Genomic DNA, 11,208 nt, shown 5'->3' on the forward strand with positions numbered 1-11,208 from the left:
GAGACGGGATGAAGAGACTTCTCAGATGAAAGCTCGAATGGATAGTCAGCACGTTCGTTTAGACTCTCTTGAGGATTTGCTAGACGTGATGGCTGTGGGAAACCCGATTATGCAGAGAATGTTGAGTGAAAGACGAGCCGCTCTTGGGTTGCCAGTACGAGATCCCCAAGAGTCCGATCCAACCCGTCGACAGCCGAGCAACCCCACCGACTACTTCGAGGATATGTAGTTTTTTTTATATTTCTGTTTGTATTATGAATTTAAATATTATTGTATTACTTTTAAATGCTTTTTTTAAAATATGTTTTTCATTTTCATATTTCGTTTTAAAGTTTAAATTATTTTAAATTCCGAATATTAAATAAATTCAAATTTATTATATATATATTAATAATAAGAATCGATGTAAACTTCACATAATTGTTTACGAGTGATTAACGTCGATTTACGAGGGTTTTACATCGAAATGTTTACGTGTTCTTTACAACGAAAGTATTTACGTCTGCTTTACATCGAAACAGTTACGTGGAGTTTACCAAGAAAACTTACGTCTCGTTTACGACGAAACATTGCCCTGCGCTTTACGAGGAATTTATTTCGTCGTAAACGTAACAAGTCGTTTACGACGAAATCTCCGTTACGACGGACGTTTTACAACGAAACGTATTTCGAGGTTAATTCGTCATAAAACCCCGTTTACGACGAATTTACAACGAATATTGCCCTCGTAAAAAATATTTTTTTTGTAGTGGTACAGAAATAATTTTATGGAATAATGTGGTTATTGTAGTTTAATATTTAATAATGTATTTCTATTTATAATTTTATATATTTAATGTAAGATTTTATTAATTAATATTACTGTAATATTTTTATGTATGTGCTAGTTATTTATAATTTTTTTGGATTTATATTAATTATAACAAATATAATGACCATAATGTAAAATACATATAATTTTGAAGTTAGGTTTGAAGTTTTGCTTTTGGAGAAGAATACTTTGAAACTTTAAATTTAGAAGAATACCTTCAAACTTCAAATTTAGAGTTTTACAAACTCAGCTTTGTTTTTTTTTTTTTGAGATACTCTAATTAAGAATAACCATACCAGTAAATTAGAAAAAAACGTGACAATTACTACACTTTTTGACTTGATATCCGTAAGCTTGGATCTTGCTGTAAATATATAAGAATTTTACGGGCTCTAACTAGTCTACGCGACTTGGGAATTACAAAGGTGCTTCTTGCATTAGACTACCATGAGGTTGATGAAGCTCTTAAGGCTCCTCAACAATGGCCTCGATACAGAAATTTGTTGGAACAAGTGAAGAAGCTCAAAGAGGATTTTACAAGTCTGGTCTTTGAAGGAGAAAAGATTTCGACTAATGGAATCGTGCGAGACATAGCGAAGAGCGTGTTGAGGGATGGAAGATTCCAATCATACTTGGCTTTGGATGGCCCATCCTGCCTACATGATCGGATTGCGAGAGAAACGTGTGGAAGTGATATCTGATTCTTATTTAGAATGTTGTCGCTTTTCATGAGATGTTTTTGCCTTGGGTTACAAGGTATTGTTTCGTGTTTGGGGTTTTACCTCTTTTGATTAATAATCCAGGACTGCAATGAAATTACCATCAGTACACTTAACAAACAAAGTGTCCATGATTTCAGACGTTGAAAAAAGACCCCTAAAACTAATATCGATTTAGAGTTCTTAATAAATACTTTTAAAATAAATATTGTATGTATCTTTTAATAAATTTTGAGATGAAAACAAGTATATATTTATATAAAATATTTTTAGGCCCTTGGAGGACGACAAGATGGATCAAACACCCACCAAACCCTAGTAGCCATGACAGGGTTTGCTTTCGGTTACAACAAAATGTTGAGATTTTGCAATAGCAACTTCGACATCTACGATTTTAGCTCTAACTCATGCACTCCCTATGGCACTCTTGAGAAGAATATAAAAGTGCTTCGCTGACCTAACTTGAATCTGAAGAGAAATACTTACTGGCTTGCTACAGATATAAAAACACATTATGATTTCTACTCTCTTAGAGCATGTTTATTGTAGGTCTCTTAGGTTGGATCTTTTAGTGAAATATAAGATACGGTCTCTTAGCTTTTAACTACGAAAACTAAGTGACGTATATTAAATAAGAGATATAAGAGACGTCTCTTAAATAAAAGATATAAGAGACGTCTCTTAGTTTTTTTAGTTAAAAACTAAGAGAATGTATCTTATATTACGCTAAGAGACCCAACTTAAAAGACCTACAATAAATATGCTTTTATGATTTTACAAGAGATAAGTTTGGACCGCGTTTGCCTCTTCCTGTGCCTCTTCCTCTTGACTCATATATTTCAGGTAATATGATTCTGTCTACGGTTAAAGAAGAGAAGCTTGCAGCGTTGTTAGGCCGGTGGCTTATATTTGAGATTGAAATTTGGATTACTAATAAGATTGAGCCTGATGCGGTGTCCTGGAGCAACTTTTTTAGAGTTGGAGTGATGAGACACAATGTTAGTGTTCAGTTTTGAACTTTCTTGATTGATGAGGAGAAGAAGGTCGCTGTGGCTTTTAGTGAATAAGACGGGACTGAGAAAGAATACAAAACAGCTTCCATCATTGATGGAGAGAGTGGTCATGTCAGAGAAGTGGATCTCAGACAATCTCCATAGTCAACCTTGCAAACTTTTGGGCTGTTATGTTCCAATCTCTGTGCAAAGCTAAGTAAATTAGTGACTGGTTTATTTACATGTTCTTTCAAACTAGACTAGCCGATAGATCAGTTTGAAGTTGTATCTCATCTTTTCTATGCGATATATATGATCAAGAATTAATTTATTTAAATTTTACAAAATGGAGAGAGCTCAAAAATAAGTTTTATCCTAATCTTCAATGATATACCCATCTCAATGATTTGGATACAACTTTTAACATCAATTGGTTTATGTTTTGAAACAGAGAATCTTACCATATTGAAGCTAATCTTCATCTAGTGCATTGAAACTTCATGACTATGCATCGAACACATTCTTTATGGAAGCCAATCGCATCTAGTTTTTCAAAATATCTCGTCGTTTAATGTATTCGATGAGTAGGAGAGAATGATGAGAATTAATTAGGGAAAAAAAGAAGAAGTACTGATTGTTCGGAAGAAGCTGAGATAACTAAGATGATATTTTGCCACAATATTTTTAAAAGTAGGGCTAAGAGCTTGGGTCTCTAAGCACACGTACGAAGTCTACTGATTTGTAGTGCCAAAAAAAAAAAACTAACAATGAAGAATTGACCTAATTGTTAAAACTCTTGAATCATTCTTAAGAGTGTAAGGGTGCATGAGCAGAGCTGGTCCTAGGCAAAGCCTAACGAAACATTAGCCTTAAGCCCCCAATTTTTTTTGGAAAAAATTACATATGAAAAACTCCAAATGATTTTTTTAGGCCTCCAAATTTACCAAAAAATTTTTTAGCTAAAATCTTTGATAAGTCGCCTACAGCTCCATAAATCTTAGGGCCGGTCATGTGCATGAGTTCGGTTTTCACTAGGAGAATTTTACTCTTTTAAAAAGAATTTATCATAGTTTAGACCCATAACCGATCCTGAAAATTTTAGAAGTCCTAGTCAATATAAAATATATTTCATTTGATCCAAAAAGTTAAAAAAAATATTAATTTTTCTTTTAACAAAGTTAGTTTAAATTATTTATTTTTCAAAAAATAAACTTTTAAGTTTCATTTTCTTAATTTAATAAGATCAGATTTTTTCTATGATGCATGTTTTAGAAATATAAAATCTAATAACATCGAATTTTAAAACATAATCTAAAATCATTAATGGAATAATAAAATATTTGGTAGGATTAGACTCTTTTAAAATCCAAACACATTCCAACACACTCAATACTTTGCTAAGTTTAGGGTTTCTGTGCTATTTAATTACAATCTAATCGACAGCCACGGGAGAACAAAAAAAAAGCACCCACAAAGATAAAAAAGAAGGTTGATGGAACTTATTTACATTCACCGGTCTTTCTTTGAAAGTTGAAACAACATGACGATGACAATGACCAAACTTCCACGAGATTTGGTGGAGGAGATTCTCTCTAGGGTTCCGGTGAAATCTATAAGAGCAGTGCGATCTACTTGCAAAAACTGGAATCTTATAACTAAATACGAGAGATTTGCCAATAAGCACATCGACAAAGCAACAGCATCAGAAAGAGACAAGGAGTTTCTTGTGATCGCAGGGGATTACTTGTTTAGCTTAAATCTGAATGAAACTCACAACCGCAAGTTTGATTTATCCATAAACCATAGAGGTATAAGTATTGCACGAGAACATTCAGACCGAACAGTCTTTATAGCTCAAGCCTTTCTCTCCCAAGGTTTATTGCTATGTGTATGGAGAAACGTCATAGACAACAGAAGTAGGCTTTTGGTTTGGAACCCGTATTGGGGGAAAAATAGATGGATCGAATGCCCAATGACATATTGTTTGTATGAATGGTTTGCTTTCGGCTATGATAAATCTTCTGGTAGACACAAAATCTTGAGGTTCAGCAGTAATAATGGGGACAGGTACATGGAAATCTACGATTTGAGCTCTGATTCATGGAGGACTCTTGATGCCGCTTCTGACATAAATACAATAAAGTATATGGAAAGTGGCTTATCTTTGAAGGGAAACACTTATTGGTATGCTATAGATTATGAAACAGAAGATTGTTTCTTACACTATTTTGATTTTACAAGAGAGAGGTTTGAAAATCGTCTGCCTTTGCCTCAGCCTCCATCGTCCTACTCTTATGCCCAAGTTAACATATCTCTATCTTCAGTTAAAGAAGAGAAGCTTGCAGTGTTATTTTCCCCGCGGGGTAGATTTGTGATTGATATTTGGGTTACGAATAAGACTGAGCCTGACGCTGTCTCATGGAGCTATTTCTTCAAAGTTGAAACGACGCAACACTTGAGTGGTTTTCTGTTTGAGAATTTCTTGATTGACGAGGAGAAGAAGGTCATTGTGATTTTTGATATATATGGCGGAGCGAACAATGCATACACCATAAGTGGGGAGACTGGTCATTTCAGAAAAGTGGATCTCAGACAATCTCCATACAAACGACCTTACAGACTTGTGGGCTGTTATATTCCAAGCTCTGTCCAAATCTAAAAAACAGGGATCAGTCCATTTACATATTCTTTCAACAAGAATAAATTCGAAGTTGTATCTCATCTCTTCTATATAAGCAATAGACACACAAAAAAGCGGAGCACTTATGTTTATGTTTTTTTTTTCATTTATATGTTTTTCTTGTTCTTGGTAAAATTTCATTTATATGTTTTTAATACGTGATTACATTCGGGAACAGAGAAATCTAGCACGTTGAAGCTAAGCATCCATTATCAACTAGTTGCATCAAATCTCCATGCCTAATCATCAAATAACTGAACCAAACAAACTATATATCAAACAGAACAAAAGAGTAAAACCAAAGATATAACCCACCTCCAGTTTTGCATTGTCCATCATATGTCGTAATAATTACATCACATGCTATATGTTATCAATAATTAAAAGCCTTCAAAACATAGGGTACTTTGGGGTTTATATTTGGGTTACAAATAAGATTGAAGATCCCTAAGCGGTTTGCTGAGCCAATTCTTCAAAGTTGAAACGATGCAGCACATTGATTATGGTTTTAAGTCTGGCTAATTTTTTATTGATGAGGAGAAGATGGTCATTGTGGTTTTTGATAGGTATGGCGAAATTAACAAATCATACATCTTTAGTGTGGAGAGTGGTCATTTCAAAAAAGTGGATCTCAGACAATACTCAGGAGGTTTCGAACTTGTGGACTGTTATGTTCCAAGCTCTGTGCAAATCTAAGTAACAGGTTCGTGATTAGTCAATTAACACGTTCATGTTTAGGCATGGGCGTTCAAGTTTTCATTTTCAAGTTCGCCTCCTAAACCCATTCGAAATTTATATATGTATGGGTGTTCATGTATATTTTATAACACTTATCTAAAATCTATTTTGGATCAGAACTCATTGTGGCTTTAACAGATTCGGTTAATAATAATTACGGTTCACATACTTTTCGATATAGTATAAAAATAAATACTTAATTGAGTATTTGACCTATTTATATAGTTATTCTTATTCTTAGAGATATATCAAAACAAACATGGAATTTAGTATTTGAGTCACTTATTTAGGTTTTGAATACTACTTTTAGATATTAATTCGAATCAAGGTTTTTCAGGCTTTTTTCGAGCTTCTTTTGGTTTTTGGATTTTCCATAAAACCCATTAAATTTTGGTTTATTATTTTCATTTCGAATACATTTTATATTACATTCGGATATTTTACAGCTCGGATTCCATACGAATTTGGATTTGGTTCAGGTCATGATTTCGGATTTTTTAGGCATAGTTTAGTTGAATTTGGATTTGGTTCAGGTCAATGAGTCGTCTATGTATCTTGATTAAAAATCAAAAATAGTATAGATTTAAAAAATTTACCAAAAAAGGAGATAAGCTAAGATGATGCTATTACAACAAATATTTCAAAAGCTATGTTGCATCTAATACGTCTAATGGGGCCTAAATAAGACTAGCCCAACATCTCAATACTTTACTAAGTTTTAGGGTTTCTGTTCCTTTTATAACAAACGATCGACAGCAACTCGAGAAAACACACACACAACCACGAAGGAAAAAAGAACAGAGTCTTTTAAGGTGGATTGGACTTATTTGTTTTCATCGATCTTGGTTTGAAAAAAAACATGACGATGACAATGTCTTCCACGAGATTTGGTGGAGGAGATACTCTCTAGGGTTCCGGTGAAATTTATCGGAGTAGTGCGGTCCACTTGCAAAAACTGGAACGTTAAGATGAGAGATTTGCCAATACGCACACATTGACAAAGCAGCAGCTGCAGCAAGAGAAAAGGAGTTTCTTATGATCACTGCGGGGGGTTCCATGGATTATTTGATTAGCGTCAATCTCTATGAAACTTGCAACAAAAACTTTGGTTTATCCATAAACCGTAAAGGAATAAGCATTGCACGAGAACAATCAGAACAAACAGTCTTTATATCTCAAGCCTTTTTCTCCAAAGGTTTATTGCTCTGTGTATGGAGAAACAACAAAAGTAGGCTTTTGGTTTGGAACCTGTATTGGGGGAAAAGAAGATGGATCGAATGCCCAGCACACTGTTTGAATGAAAAGTTTGCTTTCGGCTATGATAGATCACAAAATCTTGAGGCTCAGCAATGATAACCCCAACATGGAAATCTACTATTTGAGCTCTGATTCATGGAGGACTTATGATGCCTCTTTTAACAGAAATACAATAAAGTATACTGAACCTGGCTTGTCTCTGAAGGGAAACCCTTATTGGTATGCTAGAGATTATGAATCAGGAGATGCTTTCTTACACTGTTTTGATTTTACGAGAGAGAGATTTGGACCGCGTCTGCCTCTACCTCAATGCTCTTACTCTTTTTATACTGTTTCTCTGTCTTCGGTTAAAGAGGAGAAGCTTGCAGTGTTATTTGCCACATGGGATACTGCTTCTGGGCTTGATATTTGGGTTACAAATAAGATTGAACCCTGCAAGGTGTCCTGGAGCAAATTCTTTAACGTTGAAACGATGCAACACATTGATCATTGTTTTAACTCTGGCCATTTTTTTATTGACGAGGAGAAGAAGGTAATTGTGCTTTTTGATACATATGACAATACATACTACATTCGTGGGGAGAGTGGTCCTTTCAGAAAAGTGTATCCCAGAGAATATTCATACACACGGTCTTTCAAACATGTGGGCTGTTATGTACCTAGCTCTGTGCAAATCTAAGTAACAGATTAGTTATTAGTCCATCTACATGTTGTTCCAAACAAGAATAAGGATGATGAAGAATTAATTTATTAAAATTTCTCAAAAGAGGGAGCACTTCCTCTCTTTTCTTTACTTGTGTTCATCTTAGCAACAGCAGTCCATGGCTTCCTCTACTTAATTTGTTATACAACATCCTAATTTTAAGATTTTCATTATATGTTTTTCTGTGAACATGTCTCAGATTGTTTTTTTTTTCCTGTGAATATATACACAATAAATCAATAATGTTAAAATTAAAATATTTATCAGTTTATGCAATTATTAATTCAGAGAGTTTATGTAGATTCTTGTCAACCAAGAAAAAAAAAAATTGATTTATCCTCTATATACTAAAGCGCAATTTGACTGGCAAATTAAATACTGGCCACTTGGAAAAAAAATCAAAACAATTAAAAATAAAAATAATTAAAATTTTATTTGCATCTCTTATTTTTCTGCAGACTAAATATTAACTGTCCACTTCTATTTTTTTCAGAAATTTGAAGCAACGTTAATTTCAACAAAAAAAAATAAATCAATTGCGAGAGAAATGATTTTTACAAAAAATAAATAAACAGACTTTTTAGTTTTCAGATCCTAAATTTTCTCAAATCCCCACGATAACTTTAACGTCATATGTAACTCCCAATCAAACAGTTTCAACTTATATATATTTGCTTTTTTTTCCTGAGAAAGTAATTTATTTCATTCAAAAGAAACATACAAGAGCCCACATGAAGATGGCTACAAGAACCCACGCGGGGTGACTCAAGACATAAACTCGGAGATGAATGAACAATCTCCCTCCACACAAGCCCACATAAAGGCGGCTACTTAAACCCACACCGAGGTAGCTTACGGTACCAAAAGATCAAAACCGACACTAATACTAGATAAGGCTAAGCAACCCAAGAGCGAATGAGAAGATAATTAGCAGATTTTAAACTTTTGTAGAGGCCAAAGATCGGAAATTGCTGCTGCTGCTGTCCATAGCCCGCCACGCAGTAAACTCCACCTCCTACACCACGACTTATCGTTGCTGCTACACGCACCCCAAACTATACCGCCCAAGAACTGAAACCCTGTGACTTCATGACACGACAGATGTACCGCTACACGGTCCACATTGCCTTCAGATAATGGTGCAACGTTCATCGCGCCCACTTGCTCATCGGAAGAAGTCCAGACACAAAACTCAACAAAGACGAGGTCTTACCATACGGACCCTCCAGAAACACTGCCTGAGAACCGATAAGCGGTCACTGCACCCACCACTCAATGAATAACCTCTGCTAACCCAACTCACACCACTCTTTAACACTACCAGCACTGACGGATTCAAGAAACCCACCAAAACACTAAGGAATATTTATAAGGACCAAACTCTAAATTTACTGGATATTAGAACCTGAGAAAGAACCACAAACATGAGAACAACAAGGACCAAAACGGAAAACGTCCTCGAGAAACCCTAAAAATCCGACCCCACCATGAAACACTACTCCACACCACCGCGTCTAGCCTCCAGAGTTAGCTGATTCACCACAGGCCGTCGATCTACCTCACGAACAGAGATCTAAAGAAGGAAGAAACGCTTCACCAGAGCCGTAGACAAAGCAGAGGGGGAGAGAGACCACAAAGGAGAAAAGAGGAAGACGAGAAGAGGGGAAGAAGAAACCTCCGGCGCCGGTACGCGCGCTCACGCGCCGGCCGGACGCCGGAGCAGACATCTGAAGCTCTGATTAATTAAGAGAGAGGCTGGAGCTTTGGGGAAGAGAGAGGATCCGCAGTATATATATATTTGTTTTTCTCTTCCTTCTTCTCCATGTTTCATATTCTTCATCAGTTTTTTTCTTCCAATTTTCAATGTATCAGCAAAAATTAATAGAGGTTTGTGACTACTATATTTCTGTTCATTTTTTATATTTTGCTCAAATTTATATCATTTGATTTTTTAAGCGTTGTTCAAATAGAAGATGTCACTTGGATATTATACAATCGTTTCAAAGCTAATTTCTTCAAAAGAAAAGGACAGGGAAATCAAAGCGTTGTTTGCAAATGAGGTAAACATAAGTTCATTCAACTCTACTATATAAAAAACCTGGCTATTTACAAATCAATTTTTGTTACTCTTTTTAGAAAGGTAAACATGTCAATCAAAGAAAAAAAAATTTGGTAAAAAAAAAATTATTGGAAGTTACTAGACTTGCTTGCATGTTTTGGTGATGATTCTAAAGAAAAAGAGTAAACATTCGGTTAGTGGAGCATTAATATTAATACAAGTCTCAAGCAAATGTGGAAAGCTGATTAAAAACAAAAATAGATAAAACTAAAATCTAGGGGTTGACAATATGCAAAATTAGAAGATATTAGAGTTTAAATCATGTTTCCAACATTTTCGAAGCATTACGTAGAAAAAAAAAATGTCGCCCAATAGAAAAGTTAATTGATTATGCAAACTTTACTGTTTCATTCATATTCGTATTACAAACTAGCTAGCCTTTAAGTTGCATTCCCCCACAAGAATTGATCTTCATTATATCGTATGTTTTCTTTTTATATTACCGTTTTTTTCAATGTCATTGTCAGGCGTACGTATTCGTTCTCCCAAGTTTTCTCAATTATTATTGCACGATGTCACTACGGATGCAATATTGTGTAAGATATTCAGGCACAATAATAAATGTTGTAACACGTGTGGTAAAAAAAAAATTTATTGGAAGTTACTAGACTTGCTTGCATGTTTTGGTGATGATTCTAAAGAAAAAGAGTAAACATTCGGTTAGTGGAGCATTAATATTAATACAAGTCTCAAGCAAATGTGGAAAGCTGATTAAAAACAAAAATAGATAAAACTAAAATCTAGGGGTTGACAATATGCAAAACTAGAAGATATTAGAGTTTAAATTATGTTCCCAACATTTTCGAAGCATTACGTACTAAAAAGTTTTAGTGTTGGGCCTAATTATTAGCCTAATGGCTCAAATAATATATGGAAAAATGTGAAAACGAAATGGGTCTATGGGTTCTTATAAAAAGCCTTGTTGGCTTTAATGAAATGAAGTTAACAACATCCCACATTGGTTGGGAGAGTTGATTTTGAGGAGTATATATATGTCTTCATGACATGAGAGGTTAAACAGCTCAGAGGAAGAGAGAGCTCCCCACGCGCGCGCCGCCGCCGCCGTCCGGTCGGCTCGGCGTGGGCTTGGGCTTGGGCTTGGGCTTGGTCCTGGTGCCTCTGGCCCGATAAGAATTATTCTTTTTGGACCAAGTTAAGCTCAACGTTTTGCCAGTTATTTCGGGAAAAA

General features: G+C 35.1%; 1 protein-coding gene across 1 annotated transcript; it reads left to right on the forward strand.

The window, feature by feature from the left end:
- The first annotated feature begins 4,062 nt into the window (after positions 1 to 4,062).
- On the forward strand, positions 4,063 to 5,181 carry LOC106337990 (putative F-box protein At3g20705). The gene has a single exon (XM_013777073.1). It carries the CDS (start codon positions 4,063 to 4,065, stop codon positions 5,179 to 5,181), a length of 1,119 nt encoding a protein of 372 aa, XP_013632527.1.
- The last annotated feature ends 6,027 nt before the right edge of the window (positions 5,182 to 11,208 follow it).

The sequence above is a fragment of the Brassica oleracea genome, chromosome C1 (assembly GCF_000695525.1).
Source record: "Brassica oleracea var. oleracea cultivar TO1000 chromosome C1, BOL, whole genome shotgun sequence".
NCBI classification, from domain to species: Eukaryota; Viridiplantae; Streptophyta; class Magnoliopsida; order Brassicales; family Brassicaceae; genus Brassica; species Brassica oleracea.